Source organism: Hippocampus bargibanti, linkage group LG02, assembly GCF_051943395.1.
Source record: "Hippocampus bargibanti isolate YZ-2025 linkage group LG02, ASM5194339v1, whole genome shotgun sequence".
Classification (NCBI taxonomy): domain Eukaryota; kingdom Metazoa; phylum Chordata; class Actinopteri; order Syngnathiformes; family Syngnathidae; genus Hippocampus; species Hippocampus bargibanti.
The window spans coordinates 8,877,216-8,893,515 of NC_142735.1; the positions used below are offsets into that span (position 1 = coordinate 8,877,216).

The following is a 16,300-nucleotide window of genomic DNA, read 5'->3' on the forward strand; positions in this document are numbered from 1 at the left end:
GGATATATACAGGGCCAAAACTACCAGTAAGACTTTAGTTTGCTGACCAAGCATCTTGGATAAGAAGCAAAACGTCCGACACCTTCAAAGAAGTACAGATGACCGTTGAAGAAACCTTTTCGATTATGAAGGGATATGTAAACTATAAGCACAAAAGGCAAGTAAATGGCAAAAAATGAAGGAATCTTAGAATGAAGGGGATAAAATATTCACATATCATGTTACGTGTCACTGAAAGAGTGAGTGAGAATTCATGCTGTGAAAAAAAAAAAAAAACTTTGAATCTTTGGAGCTGCAGCAAGTCCTGGAATGCATCTGTTAAAGTAAGTAGTTTCCACTGTTTATACATTCCTCTGCTGTATTCTGGCTTCACAGAGTCCAATAACCTTCTGCCATTTTTACTCAAAAGTGTTTAAATGGGAGGCCAAGGGGAGATGGAGCAAAATAAAAATGTAAAGAAAATACAACAGAGTAAGTAATTTATTTGGAATAGGCTTTCAGTTCTAATGTCCACAATCGGACATATGTAACGGAGTTGTGCGCTTAGATTATTAAATTATGAAGGAAGTGACGCAACGGCGCACAGTGTGGCACTATGTCCCGCCCATAGTTTCCAGAACAATCTCGAGGAGATTCAGGGTGAGTCGCAATTTTCTGTTGGTCTTGATTAACGCGCATTTTCATGACAATATCTTATTTTGTTTCCCCTTTTTTACTGTCTAGTGTTATCTAATTAGTTCCCTTATTCATTCGAGTCCAGATTACTTTTTGTGTCATTATTTACTTCACGTTTTGTCGAGTGGAACTTAGCTTCATAGTGCTTTTCTATTGCGCAGTTAATCAAGACCAACAGAAAATTGCGACTCACCCTGAATCTCCTCGAGATTGTTCTGGAAACTATGGGCGGGACATAGTGCCACACTGTGCGCCGTTGCGTCACTTCCTTCATAATTTAATAATCTAAGCGCACAACTCCGTTACACATATTCACATCAGCAAAGAATGACAAAAAAAATAAAAAAATACTCAGACATCTTAACTGCTCGGCATCGCAAACAGAAATATTAAACAAGTGCAGTTTTGAATACAATCCCTGGAAAAAGACGAGCAAAGCACATGGTTTTCATAAGATTAAAAAAATACATCAACAGCAAAAATCAACATTGAAAATATCCGATAAAGAAAAAAAAGACATTAACAAAACAAAATATATATTCCAGTGATGCTTTCCTTTTTATTTTGTATCTCCCTCTCAATTATGAAAAAAGCCACATTCCAGTATATATTGTGCACACACCCCCACCCCTCCCTCACACACGTAACAAATTTGGCTGAACAATAGTTACAGCAGGTTTTTATGTTTCAACAAGATTCAGCGTGCGGTTATCATGAAAAGTGTGCAAATAACAAACCCCTGCAGGTGACCGCAAGGATTTCCTCCCCGAACGACACCTTTTTCAGTCCCATTCTGCCAAGTCACTACTTGAAAACAAGGTGTCACTTGTGAGTGATTGATATGTTGAATCAACAAGTTGATCTTACCCTGCTTAGTAAATTTACGTTTTAGCAGACGATGGCCAAAAGACACATTTATTTGTATCCGAAGAGGACAGACATTACATAGTTGCTGATGGCTTAAAGTACTGTAAGTGGGTCGGTGCTGGGTTAGGAGTCCGTCCATCAGTTCCATTTTGACCCGACAAAGTAAGTCAAACCCCACATGTATGAAGGACCCCTTACTTTCAAATGTGCACATACACGTGCACATTTTTGCCCAGCTCTTTTGGGGCGCAACCGCCGAAGGTACCACAAAGTTGCTTATAAAACCTAGAATTTATGAGAGTGGTGGATACCATAATTAGAGAAAACGCACCCACACAGACATGCACATAAGCAGGACCTAAAGATTGATGACTCACATGACACAATCATAAAAGCACACAGGCATATGTAAACTCTTTTTGCAAAGGGTGTTTGCAAACAAATGTCGCTGAGGCAAAGACTTTTGGGGTCTGCTTACTCTGTGAAATAACTTGATATAATGACACAGCGAACAAATTGAAATGAATGCTAGTCATTTTACTCTGCTGGCTTTCTTTGTTTTGGGGTGTTATCCCTTGTAAAAATGAAAAAAAAAAATAATCTCATACCGTTGCATGTACACCACCAACAAAATCATTCACCCAATGTGAGAACTGCTACTGAGACAGTGAGTGAAATGACAGGACCCTGACTCATTGGCACTTTTCCCAGCAACAAAGTACAATCATCAGCATTTACAAACAGCAATGTACAATATATCAAACAAGAATACAGCGCAAAAAAGGGGACAATTTATAGCACATCCAAAACTAACCGTTTGTAGCATGTTCTATGTGCTTGATGTTCTGCGAAAAAAATTGGCAAGAAACAGTGAATCCCTCCTCTGGGGCGATCTTTCATATGATCAAGCAGTCGATTAAGTGATTTAAATCTGTTTTAAAGAAGCAGACATTGTATATGGATAAGTCCAGAATAATTGTGTATCTTATCCCCCCCAAAAAAACAAAAAAGAGTTACAAGTGGCAAAAAGTCGTTGAATGAATTAAGGATATATTTCATCCAAGAAGATTCCAGTCAGTGTGGATCAACTTAACTTAAATTTTAGATCAAAATTGGCTGCAACGATGAGAAACACATCTATCTGCTCAGGCACATCTGACAATTAAACTTAATAACAGCACAAATATTTGACCAAATGGTCTAACTAGCGCGAAAAGGCGCAACTTCCAGTAGCTCCTCTAACGAATCTCCCGCTTCGATCTTGCGCTCATCCTTCTCATCCAACTTGGTCCTTTTTATGGACACAATGCTTGATGTTGCGTCTTCCTGCATCAGTTCTTTGGCTAGGATGTTGGTCACTGCATGACCAGCTCTTCTGTGGTTGGCTGAGAAAGAGCAGCAAACACAAAGTGAACGAATGACATCAACAAATGCGCAGGCCGCGAGAGATATTGTTGAACTCATAAACAAGGAGATGCAGGCAAAAAAGGAAGGGCTTTGGGGGGTTACTGTGAGGGGCCATTTTCATCACTGCAAAGTATTAAAACAGTTTCATTTCACCACACTGACGTTTCAGCTACACACACACGCACATGCTAGTGTGTTGATGCATTCACATGATGACACATTATAAAAAAGTGGCATCAATCTGCTTTCATAAATATAATGTTCAGTTTTGTAATAAGAGTGCTATTTATTTAAATTGTTCAGCAAGAGTGTGTGCAGCGGTGTCAGCCTGTTTGTTTCCTATAGTGCCTTTTTCTTTTCGTATTTTCATTGACATTACAAACATATAACGCATTGAAAACTACAGCCTTGTACACAATGTCCATTTGTACCAATCGGTCACAGTTCGGTTTAAAGAAGGATTTAGCTGTTTTATGAAAATCGCTTCTTTTACTCCCCTTTCAACCCATCTATGTTCTTTCGCTAAGATTTTAACCTCAGTATAGTTTTCGCTTTTTTGAATGTTGCTGTGCCGATGACCATTTTGTGTTTGGGAGCCTTTGACTGAGTGAGTTGCTTGTTCTGTAGCCACAAAGGGACATAAGTCTTCTTGTGCCGGTCCCAAGCCCGGATAAATACAGAGGATTGTGTCAGGAAGGGCATCCGTATTTGGATTCGAGTGCTGTCGTCTCTTCTTCTACCTGCTCTTTCACACACTCTTTGGAGAGCATCAGCCATTTTGAATTATGTAGGTCAGGGGGAGATTGCATTGCAGCGCTTACGTGTCAGTGTTGTGACTGCAAACCACGCATGCACAATGAACCATGGAAGCACAAAAGTCAACCCAAAACACAACTCATGGTTCTTATTAAATGGGGGTTGAATCACAAACATAATTACCGATCATGTCTCCAGAACGAGCTGTGACAAAGATACTATCGAGTCTGGGAAGGAAAGAGGAGGATCGTGAGGTGTTGTTGGACATGTGGTAAAGGACAGAATATAAAGAGATAATCACTTCCTTGATCAAACAGCACTTACAAGCAACTTAAAGAAGGTAGGTGGGATTTATATACAAGAACAAAAGGCCAAGCATATTCAGTACATTAACTGTGCTTGTACAATTTAACATGTGGCACAACAAACAGAAAATGTCCTCAGTATGTCCTTGGAAGAAAATTAGCTGTTACTTTGACTAAATGATGCACAGGCTTGGCATGACGCCTGGTTGCACAGCAAGAGAGAAACGGGATGTCGAGATTCAGATCAAAAGATTAGTTTATGTGTCTGGTATGGCACTATACGGGCTCGTTTGAACATTGAATGTGTTCTTGGGGAGGAGTGGGAGCACCAAAGTCCGAAGGGAAAAGAGCCTCTGTAACACATTATACTACAGCAGACTGCATAGTGAGGAAGAATGTTTGATTGAACAAGATATAGAGAACACACAGCGATGATGTTAAGTGTAAGCCACTGCGAGAATTAGAAAGTAAATACCTACGATTACAGAGGTCTAGTCATGTATCAAACATAATACATCTGGAAGGTTTTTTTTGTATTCGAGCAGCAACTAAGGATAAGCCAGAGTCAGATTTTAGCACAGCATTTCCTGTCCATCTACACGTGAAGTTTAGCAGGGACCTGCAGCACCCTCTTCTGGCTTCACTGTGGAAGAAGCAGTTTCAAAATACATCAAACGATGCTAATTGCCAGTACATACATGCGCTCAAAAGTCCACATAGGCTTGTTCAAATGCTTTTATGATTCTATCCAAATAATTATACAAGGATAAATATTTCCAAACGATTTTGATCATTAACGGTACCTACAACCTCAACAACTCAAAACAATATATTTTCTTTTCCAGAGAGGGAATGTAAAAATAAACAACAGCAGAGTGCAAAAGTCTGCCGTCCCTGTACTAACTGTAGACGGTGCTGTGTAACGATTTAAAGGACCACCTTCAAATTCAAAATAAAGTGGGGTAAGCACACACCCGCCATTTTTTTAAGGACGTCTAGCTTTCCATCAGGAGCCGTCGGTTTTATGCTAAAACCCATTTTTATGTCAAACTGTTCATCATTCCACAACTCACACCACACATCCCGCTTCAAAATTTACATGTACGCTCATACATATCATTTAAAAAATAAAACCAGCCATTAACGCAGAACAGTGTATGGGAGGCACAATGGCACCTAACACCGTAACTTATGTTTTCTTTTAATTCTAAAATTCCTAGCAATTCATTGCCAGTGTCTTGAATTCCTCCTGATTGCTCCTCAATTGAAATCAGTGATTAAAATAAAAAAGCAACCCCTAGAATTCGATCACAGAACATTTAAAGGACATCCGACGTCACTTTTTTGTTTCCTAACTGACATCAGAAAAACGTTTTATAGCATCTAAAATACCCAAAACACGCAGTATGATATTTTTAGTCAAATGCAAAACACCAATAAAAATGACTTAAAGTGTCTAAAAAGTACTTCAATTTGAAACCGGAAGTGTCCAGTTTCGGAAGGTGTCATTTTGAGGCATCAGGGGTGGGAAATGTCGCACCCAAAAAAGGTAGAACATGGCGACAAAGCCGTGTAAGGAATTAATCAGGCCGCCACAGGCTGATTAATTCTTTACATGGAGCTTTGTAGACCTCTTCTGCCTCTTTTTGGTCCTACACAACGTTTTCAGACCAAAGTAACGCAAAATGCATTGACGTGATGGAAGGACTGCTACAATGTGTCCTTTTTTCGGTCAGGGGGTGTTCCTTGTGACGTAACGTACGGACTCGTCACCAACTCAAAAACAAGACTTCTGGAATATTCAGCGCGACTCTTAAAACGTAAAATATAGCTATATGCGGTGGAATCTTTGTAAAATACGCTCAGTAGAAGTCATTTGAAGACATTTTACAAATTATGGACACAACTTGTCCGGAGACGTCGGTTGTCCTTTAAGGTGGAAAAGGTTTTAAAACCACGTCCCCTGGTAGCGTTTTAATGTCATTAAAAAAAAATCAAACGGCTTCATTTGAGTTACTAATTGTCTCAGTGGGTGCTAAAAGTGTACGTAATGTCATATCAGAATCAGAATCAGAATCAGAATACCTTTATTCGTCCCGCAATGGGGAAATTTGCAGTCCACAGCAGCAATTGAAGAGGGATGGGGTTGGGGTGGGAGTGAAAGGATAGAAAACAAGATATTCTAAGCATAACAAAATAAAAATGTCAACTGTATACTGTGCAAATGTAGATGTGCAAAAACCGTTCTATAAACAAGACTGTACATAGTGCAGAATCAAGAGATGCATTTAGATATATTGCAACAACCCATATTTACAAGTGTCCAGTTTTTTTTTTTTTTTGGTTTTTTTTTCACATGTGATCATTGGGAATTGTGAAGCCTGACAGCAGTCGGTAGGAACGAGCGGCGGTACCTCTCCTTCTTGCAGCGCGGGTGTAATAGTCTCTGGCTAAAGGAGCTACCCAGAGCTGTCAGGATGGGCAGGAGGGGGTGGGAGGGGCTGTCCGTCATAGCTTTTAGTTTAGCTAGCGTCCGTCTGTTGCCCACCTCCTCAAGAGAGTCCAGCGAGCAGCCCACGACAGAACTGGCCCGCTTGACAAAGCGCTCCAGTCTTTTTCTGTCCCGGGTGGTGATGCTGCCTGACCAGCAGACAATGCCATAGTGGATGGCTGATGCCACCACAGAGTCATAGAAAGTCTTTAGGAGTGACCCCTGAACTCCAAAAGACCTCAGTTTCCTGAGGAGGAAGAGGCGACTCTGTCCCTTTTTGATTAGGGCATCCGTGTTTGTTGTCCAGTCCAGTTTATTGTTGAGAGTAACACCCAGGTACTTGTAGGAGGTCACCCTCTCAATGTCCGAACCCTGGATGTTCAATGGTGCAGGTGACGATTGTTTCCTGCAGAAATCCACCACCAGCTCCTTGGTTTTGCCAGTGTTGATCTGGAGGTGATTCTGCTGGCACCAGTCCACAAAGTCCTTTGTCAGTCCCCTGTACTCCCTATCGTCTCCCTCTGTAATGAGGCCGACAATAGCTGAGTCGTCAGAGAACTTCTGAAGGTGGCAGGTTGGGGTGTTGTAGTTGAAGTCCGAGGTGTAGAGGGTGAAGAGGAATGGAGCCAGGACTGTTCCCTGCGGCGCTCCGGTGCTGCAGAGAAGCCTGTCCGACTCACAGTTCTTTACCCTCACGTACTGTGGCCTGTTTGTGAGGTAGTCTGTAATCCAGGATGTGAGGTGATGGTCGACTCCGGCATGCTGCAGCTTGTCCCCCAGTAGACTGGGCTGGATGGTGTTGAAGGCACTGGAGAAATCGAAGAATGTGATCCTCACCGTGCTCCCAGCATTCTCCAGGTGCAGCAACGCCGTATGGAGGAGGTAGATGATGGCATCCTCCACACCGATGCTGGGCTGGTAGGCAAACTGCAGCGGGTCCAGCGATGAGCTTGCCAGCGGTCGCAGGTGGGCGAGGACGAGTCTCTCCAGCGTCTTCATCAGGTGAGACGTCAGCGCCACCGGTCTGTAGCTGTTGAGCTCTTTGGGGTTGGCAATCTTGGGCACTGGGACCAGGCATGACGTTTTCCACAGCTGTGGAACTCTGCCCAGCTTCAGGCTCAGGTTGAACAAGTGCTGGACAATGTCACACAGCTGGTCGGAGCAGGTCTTGAGGAGTCGGGAACTGATGTCATCCGGACCTGCTGCCTTCCTCACCTTCATCCTCCTCAGTTGGTTCCTCACCTGCGCAGTTGTGACAGACAGGCAGGAACCAGGAGGCAGAGTGGCGGCTGAGGGTGTGGCAACGGTTGGGAGGGCAGATGTTGGTTGTGGAAAGCTGGTCGTGAGAGGGGGCAGGGAGGGTAAGGCCACAGTGAGAGTTGGTGCAGGTGCAGCTACAGGTGAAGTTGACGGTGGGCCGGGGGCGGCTGGCGTCTTGTCAAACCGATTGAAAAAGCGGTTGAGTTCATCTGCCCAGTCCTTGTCTTTTTCGTTCAATGTCACTGGGCTTTTGTGGCCTGAGATGTTTTTCAGGCCCTTCCAGACACCAGCGACATTGCTGGCTTGCAGCTGCTCCTCCATTTTCATCCTGTAGGCCTTCTTCCCCTCTCTGATCTTCCTCCTCAGTTGGATCTGCACGGCCTTCAGTTCCTCTCTGTTGCCCGACACAAAAGCCCTTTTCTTCTCCTTCAGGAGGACTTTTATGTCGGGATTAATCCATGGTTTGTTGTTGGCAAAACACCGCACAGTCCTGGTGGGTACGGTGTTTTGTTCACAAATCATATCTGCTTCAACAATGAGGTGATCAATGAAGGCCGTCAGAAATGAACTCAATTATTTCCCTTGTGTTTTTGTGCCCGTGTGAACATCTGTGCAAGAATGCGACTTTTCTACAGGGGCGGACGGTGTGCGGAGCGGGCATGTGCCTCCATTGTTGCCATCCACATGTTCTGTGCTCCATTGTTGTGATTGGGGCTTTGTCAACTTTGTCGCAGCACTGACTGGGTGTGGGTCATGACTGAGCAGATGGCTTGGTGGTGAGTGATTCAATGCATTCCTCCAAATACAAAATGCTAATGAATTGAATATCAAGTTGCAGGTCTAGATTGACATGACATGAACCGATAAAGTCACAACCAAATGAAGACGTGAGGGTTTGGGGAAAAAAATGCAACGGTATCTGCTCCGTGCAATATAACTTGCTATTCAAACACCCATGTGTGGCTTTGTGTTGGCATGCAGTCATCTGCTGCATATGTTTTGTCTGCTTGTGTAAGAGAAGGGGGCAGAGGGAGGGAGTCCGACAGCTGGGAGTAACCGAGGCTTCCCAATCATTCTTTCCAAGCAGCACAAAACCCCACAGTGAGTTAGGGTACAGGTTAAAGGTGAAGATGACAGAGTTTGCGGAGCCTCGTGATCATTGGGAATTGTGAAGCCTGACAGCAGTCGGTAGGAACGAGCGGCGGTACCTCTCCTTCTTGCAGCGCGGGTGTAATAGTCTCTGGCTAAAGGAGCTACCCAGAGCTGTCAGGATGGGCAGGAGGGGGTGGGAGGGGCTGTCCGTCATAGCTTTTAGTTTAGCTAGCGTCCGTCTGTTGCCCACCTCCTCAAGAGAGTCCAGCGAGCAGCCCACGACAGAACTGGCCCGCTTGACAAAGCGCTCCAGTCTTTTTCTGTCCCGGGTGGTGATGCTGCCTGACCAGCAGACAATGCCATAGTGGATGGCTGATGCCACCACAGAGTCATAGAAAGTCTTTAGGAGTGACCCCTGAACTCCAAAAGACCTCAGTTTCCTGAGGAGGAAGAGGCGACTCTGTCCCTTTTTGATTAGGGCATCCGTGTTTGTTGTCCAGTCCAGTTTATTGTTGAGAGTAACACCCAGGTACTTGTAGGAGGTCACCCTCTCAATGTCCGAACCCTGGATGTTCAATGGTGCAGGTGACGATTGTTTCCTGCAGAAATCCACCACCAGCTCCTTGGTTTTGCCAGTGTTGATCTGGAGGTGATTCTGCTGGCACCAGTCCACAAAGTCCTTTGTCAGTCCCCTGTACTCCCTATCGTCTCCCTCTGTAATGAGGCCGACAATAGCTGAGTCGTCAGAGAACTTCTGAAGGTGGCAGGTTGGGGTGTTGTAGTTGAAGTCCGAGGTGTAGAGGGTGAAGAGGAATGGAGCCAGGACTGTTCCCTGCGGCGCTCCGGTGCTGCAGAGAAGCCTGTCCGACTCACAGTTCTTTACCCTCACGTACTGTGGCCTGTTTGTGAGGTAGTCTGTAATCCAGGATGTGAGGTGATGGTCGACTCCGGCATGCTGCAGCTTGTCCCCCAGTAGACTGGGCTGGATGGTGTTGAAGGCACTGGAGAAATCGAAGAATGTGATCCTCACCGTGCTCCCAGCATTCTCCAGGTGCAGCAACGCCGTATGGAGGAGGTCATATCTGCTTCAACAATGAGGTGATCAATGAAGGCCGTCAGAAATGAACTCAATTATTTCCCTTGTGTTTTTGTGCCCGTGTGAACATCTGTGCAAGAATGCGACTTTTCTACAGGGGCGGACGGTGTGCGGAGCGGGCATGTGCCTCCATTGTTGCCATCCACATGTTCTGTGCTCCATTGTTGTGATTGGGGCTTTGTCAACTTTGTCGCAGCACTGACTGGGTGTGGGTCATGACTGAGCAGATGGCTTGGTGGTGAGTGATTCAATGCATTCCTCCAAATACAAAATGCTAATGAATTGAATATCAAGTTGCAGGTCTAGATTGACATGACATGAACCGATAAAGTCACAACCAAATGAAGACGTGAGGGTTTGGGGAAAAAAATGCAACGGTATCTGCTCCGTGCAATATAACTTGCTATTCAAACACCCATGTGTGGCTTTGTGTTGGCATGCAGTCATCTGCTGCATATGTTTTGTCTGCTTGTGTAAGAGAAGGGGGCAGAGGGAGGGAGTCCGACAGCTGGGAGTAACCGAGGCTTCCCAATCATTCTTTCCAAGCAGCACAAAACCCCACAGTGAGTTAGGGTACAGGTTAAAGGTGAAGATGACAGAGTTTGCGGAGCCTCGTGGCTTCACATTCAGTCACAATGCAGCGACACAATGAGCTTGGCAACACACTCAATTGGTGCTTGCGTCTGTCCTTTGAACTAACGGCAGTGAGATATGTTGCGGCATGCACAACAATGGAGGAAATACGCATATAAACGTATAGAAATAATAGGGATATGCTCAGGATGGCATAAGACTTTAAAAATAAACAATCGCAGCAGATTTTATTTTCCTAAGATTTGGTCAAATACGATGCCAGGGTTCCAGACTAACTTCTTTTCTTTGGAGTTCAGTCAACTCTGGTAGAAAACCCTGTGGATCAACATCAAGTCACAGTTTCACAAATTCTACAGGCTTCGTATAAACATACACAGAACAGAATAAACTGTTTTTCTCTTACAGTTCTTGTCGTCAAGCATCTCAATATTGTTGTCTGTACTGTCTATGTAGAAAATGCAATGTGTGGACACTATTTTCTTTGTGCACAATAAGGCAAACACCAAAAAGTAATATCCATGCTCATAAGCATCGAACAGAGCTTAATAAGTCTTGTGAAGGACAAAGTCTGTGGGTCCAGTGGTGTGCCTCCTCTGAAAATTTATGCTAACTTAGTTGTTCAGACTCACACACCGCTAAAACCTAAAAGGAAAACCCGTCTTTATGGTGAACAGCCCCTCCCACAAAGTCTGTGAGATGAGGAGGAGTTGTAAAATAGTAGTTACATATTTTGGACTAAGCTGACACACAACTCCGCCCCATTTGAGAATTAAAATTACTGACCAGTGGTTAAAATGACTTCACAGTCAAAGCAAGAAATGGGGTAGGTGTGGCTAGTGCGGGCGGCGGGGTTAGATGTAATGTGATCTTTATTGACATATTTTGTCTCCCTTCTAACTTTATCGACATAGTGTCTCCTTTCTAGCATGTATCTTCTCTCACACATGTTCTATTTTTCTTGTGAATAACACAGCAAAACACTAATCTAGGCGACTGAACCAAGCCATTCTCCTCCATCTGTTTCTCAGCTTTGTTGTTTGTCAGGTTTCTTACAGTCCATTAAGTAGAATAAATCACCTAAATTTTAACTCTACCCGAGAGAGAAACACTTGCAACAGCAACTGTGCAAATGCTGATGCAGATTTTGTTTTGATTTTGCTTTTCATTTTGCAAAAGGCACACAACAAGATGACAGAAAGAATGCAGTCTACCCTCCAACTTTGAGGCACCGCTTCACATCTGGATTCTATTGACGGTGGATTAAGGTTGCACACACTTATATACTCTTGTGTGTGAATGCTTGCAGCGGCACACACATGTACTGGAGCTATTTTCAACAATGGAAACTTACCAGACTCACATATAGTTGTATTAAGTTCATCCTGTCTACTTGATATCTAATTTAAAACAGATTCTTTTCTTACAGAAGTGTATTGTGGGTGTTCAAATACCTGACATGTTTCGGCGTATATAGTTACCAGACTATAGTTACCAGACTCACATTTCAAAGCTTGCCGCAAAATTAAACTCCATTAAATTGGGTTTACAGACTGAACAACAATAGCTAAAGAGACATTACATGGAATATATTGGGCATCCAATATTGGGGAAGAATGCAGCTAAGCATACAGGTTTCCAACGTATAGGACCTGTACACATCACATCAGCAATTCTGATGATGATGATGAATTATTGTTGCGATGAGGTCCAGTTTAAAGAATGAACATTTGACTACACAGGTGCTCCATTGAGGTTGCGAAGAACGGCATGTGTATCTGTGATTATTGACCCAAAAAACTGGATTCACACAGGGACAAGACTAGCTAATGGCCATAGATAGTTTTGGTGATGTTAGTGACTTGTTTGAATGCTGTATCTAATTATGGTTTGGCAGAATTAAATGTAAAACAGTATTTTATATTCCCTTGGGGTGTGTCTGCGAGATGTTGAACTTGATTTGATAATAATAAATAATAATACATTTTATTTCAAGCGCCTTTCAAAACACCCAAGGACACTTTACAATAAAAACAATAAAACAAAGCACATAACAATAAAACCATAAGTAAAATGATACATAATAAAATAGCAGATAGAACTATACATTGAAAGCAATTTTAAACAAGTGGGTTTTGAGGTGAGCCTTGAAAATAGGGAGGGAGTCAATATTGCGGATGTTGGGTGGAAGAGAATTCCAGAGTTTGGGAGCAGAGCGGCTGAAAGCTCTGCAACCCATCGTGGTGAGACGGGCAGAGGGCACATAGAGGTGAAGGGAGGATAAAGATCTGAGGGACCGAGAGGGAACGGAGATTTGAAGCAGGTCAGAAAGATAGGGAGGGGCAAGGTTATGGATGGCTTTGAATGTAAACAGAAGTATTTTGAATTCGATACGATGTTTAACAGGTAGCCAGTGGAGTTGCTGGAGGACAGGGGTGATGTGGTGAAAGGAGGGGGTTCTAGTGATGATCCGGGCTGAAGAATTTTGGACGAGTTGGAGTTTATGGAGAAATTTCTGGTTGATACCGAAGAGAAGTGCGTTGCAATAATCGATGCGGGAGGTGACGAGACTATGGATAAGGATAGCAGTGGTGTGAGGGGTGAGCGAGGGACGGAGACGGTTAATATTACGGAGGTGGAAATAAGCAGACCGAGTTATGTTATTTATATGGGACTGAAAAGATAGTGAGGTATCGAGGATGACACCCAGGCTCTTGACCTGAGGGGAGGGGGACACGGTTGAACGATCAATGGTGAGAGAGAAACTGTTAGTTTTGTGGAGGGTGGATTTGGTACCGACAAGGAGAAGTTCGTTTTTTTCACTGTTAAGCTTGAGAAAGTTATGAACTGAAGTGATGAACTGTTATCTCAGTTTGTGATGAATACGCAAAGAACATTTAAAGGACAATCGACGTCTCCGGACAAGTTGTGTCCATATTTTGTAAAATGGCTTCAAATGACTTCTACTGAGCGTATTTTAATAAGATTTAATAAGAGGGTGTCCAAGCTCCATATAAGGAATTTATCAGCCTGACGAAACGGGAGGTCGCCATTTTGTGCCTATTTTCTGGTGATCGATTTCCCCCCCAATGTTGCCTCAAAATAGCATGGAATAAATTATTTAATCGATCGCAAACATGTATGCTTTCCTCTTCAGAACTATTTGAATCATATTCATAACTGGATGTGTAACAAGAAAGCATATTCTCCGAATCTGAAGCCATTGTTTGGATTCTCCAGCAATGCAAGACGTCTTGGCGTGACGTCACCAACTGGGGGCGGGACTTTCTGAAAATGCCCAATTCGCAGCTCAATTTTTTGCAGATTTTGGACACTTTAAGTCATTTTTATTGGTGTTTTGCATTTGAATAAAAATATACTGCGTGTTATGGGTATTTTAAGATGCTATAAAACGTTTTTCTGATGTCAGTTAAGAAACAAAAAAGTGACGTCGGTTGTCCTTTAAATCAATATACATTTTCACATCACTGTATATGTGAAACCCTAAAAGACAACGCGCTGAAGTAATTGAGGTGCTTGTTTTGTCCCTTTTCCTCAACTTTTCGATCCATACATAAACGTGTAGCACTCATCCTCTGCCTTAATGTCATTGGTAGAGGTAGATTTTTTTCCACTGAAAAAAATAATAATATATAGTATTGACAGTCCATAGTGAGAGAAAAAGCAAAGTTTCGAGTTGTTTAGTGTACCTGCTTGCCGGGGTCCTCTCTTTCGCCTAAAAGCAGCGCCAGACTGCAGCGCCTCCAAGAGTCCATCCATGATGCCAGTTTCATCACCCTCTGAAAGCACATCAATATTGACATGAGCTATGTGTCAAGAAACAATTCATGAGGAAATACATTTTTCTTCATTGCTGTTCACAGTGTCTGAAACTCATGACAAAAAGTTAACGCACACCCGGGCAGACAACTCTGAAAAGTTGCCTGCCCGGCCATAAAGTTGCCTGCCCGGCCATAAAGTTGCTAGCCCCATTTATCTCAACTCGAAACACAATAGGACGACTAATCGCAAAAAAAAAAAGAAAAACATTGTTGCGAAGTATAAAGGATTTTTTTTTTTTTAATTAAGGAAGTACCTACCACAAATGCTCCCTTGCTTAATTTATGGTAAGTAACCCTTGTTGAATATTTTGCTCCTGTTGTCGTTTGTCGTCATGGTGCACTGTTTGCGTTGCCTGCTCAAAGCCACGTGGACACCTCTTTCTAAGCGGCTTTCAAAAGTCCACGTGGCTTGTAGCGGTTTGCTTGTAGCTTTTGCTTTATTGAATAAAACAACGGTTTTGAATAAAAATCTTTTTTTTTTCTTGAAGAAGTTGTTGGCCACCCGGGCCGAGACGTAAAAGTCGTATGGCCCGGGCCTCCAGGCAGACGTTATTTCAAACACTGCTGTTCATAATCAATGCAGCACATTAATAGATCTTAATTTTGAGGATTGTTGCCATATTAACTACCTATCAGTGATTTTCCCAGATCCATCTGGGCTGGAGGGTGTTTGTTTTCCAGCCAAGTTGCCATGTTGGAACATTTGCCACATTAACCCAGATAAGCACTGACCTAGATAAGCTGCTGTGCTATCACTGCAGCTTTATGCTAGATTTTGTAAGGAGAATAAAGCGCACTCGCTCTCTCGGGAAAATGAATTGACTGTTGCTGACAGTTGATGAGGTATTGGCAGGAGAGTAATCATAGGGGTAGTTTGCAATTGTATGGATGATGTTTGAATGAATTTGGAAGTTCTCAATCAGGCTGTATTTAAGTCTGTATCTTTGACAGATCCACAACCATGTAAAACTACATGTTTGTGTGTGTGTGGGGGGAGGGGGGGGGATTTAGTAGTACAGCTTCACAGCCAGGCAGATGGTTTTAATTATTTCTGAATAGGACGAGAGGAGTCTGGAAAAGAAGGGTGTGGGGTTAAAGGTTTATGTTGCCACACGTCAACCCCCTCAGCTCTCAGTTGTACACATGCACGCACGCACACACACACACACACACACACACACACACACACACACACACACACACACACACACACACACACACACACACACACACACACGCACTTACACACCACACACACACTTCTTGTAAGAAAGGAGCTTATATGCACTTCCTTTCAACGGCTCACATACACCGCTCTGTGCTGATAACTGGTCACTACACCGATGCTTTATGTTTTTCTTCATTGACTAAAACACAATCAACACCGAATATGCTTACATTAAGGACATGGTTACTTTAAATTACCAGTGCAAGCACATTGCATGGCAGTGGAATCACCGTTGTTTAGACACTGTCTCCACAAAGGCTTTTATTTGCTTTGTAGAAGGTTAACAACAAGACTATTTATCCAAACAATTTAAGATTAAACCTCTAAAGATGGAGGACACTGATTTGACGACCCTTTGAAGGGAAAACCCGAAATGAAAAGAAGAAGAATTGTATTCTGTATGCCAGCCAGTTAATAGAGTCATCGATGAAAGAGTGAAGTATTCTCAAAAGTCATGCCCAATCTCAATTATAAGCTTGTCACATGTCTACAGGTGCACCGAGTGTTGTTTGCAAGGTCCTGCTTGAGGGCACTAAGAACATAAGACAGATAAATTTATGTAAGAGCATTAGACCACAAGAGCTCTCTAAGATGGCTCTCTGGATCCAATTGATTCACGGCAACATAATCAGCACATACGTATATAATTCAATGTGGGTGAGAATCTTTTGAAGAGCAAGAGCACCCCTG

General features: G+C 43.1%; 1 protein-coding gene and 1 long non-coding RNA gene across 2 annotated transcripts in view; one reads left to right on the forward strand and one right to left on the reverse strand.

Moving 5' to 3' along the window:
- Window positions 1-410: 410 nt before the first annotated feature.
- Window positions 411-16,300, reverse strand: part of diaph1 (diaphanous related formin 1) — a 101,221-nt gene continuing 85,331 nt past the window's right edge. The window contains exons 26-27 of the mRNA XM_089023804.1: window positions 14,251-14,340; window positions 411-2,927 (exon numbers count right to left, since the gene is read on the reverse strand). Coding sequence (XP_088879930.1) covers window positions 2,743-2,927; window positions 14,251-14,340 — 275 coding nt within the window. The 3' untranslated portion in view covers window positions 411-2,742. The remainder of the gene's footprint in view (window positions 2,928-14,250; window positions 14,341-16,300) is intronic.
- Window positions 2,940-14,228, forward strand: LOC148901455 (uncharacterized). The gene is made up of 3 exons (XR_016118667.1): window positions 2,940-4,045; window positions 4,856-6,062; window positions 9,929-14,228. It is a non-coding gene; the product is annotated as an uncharacterized LOC148901455 (long non-coding RNA).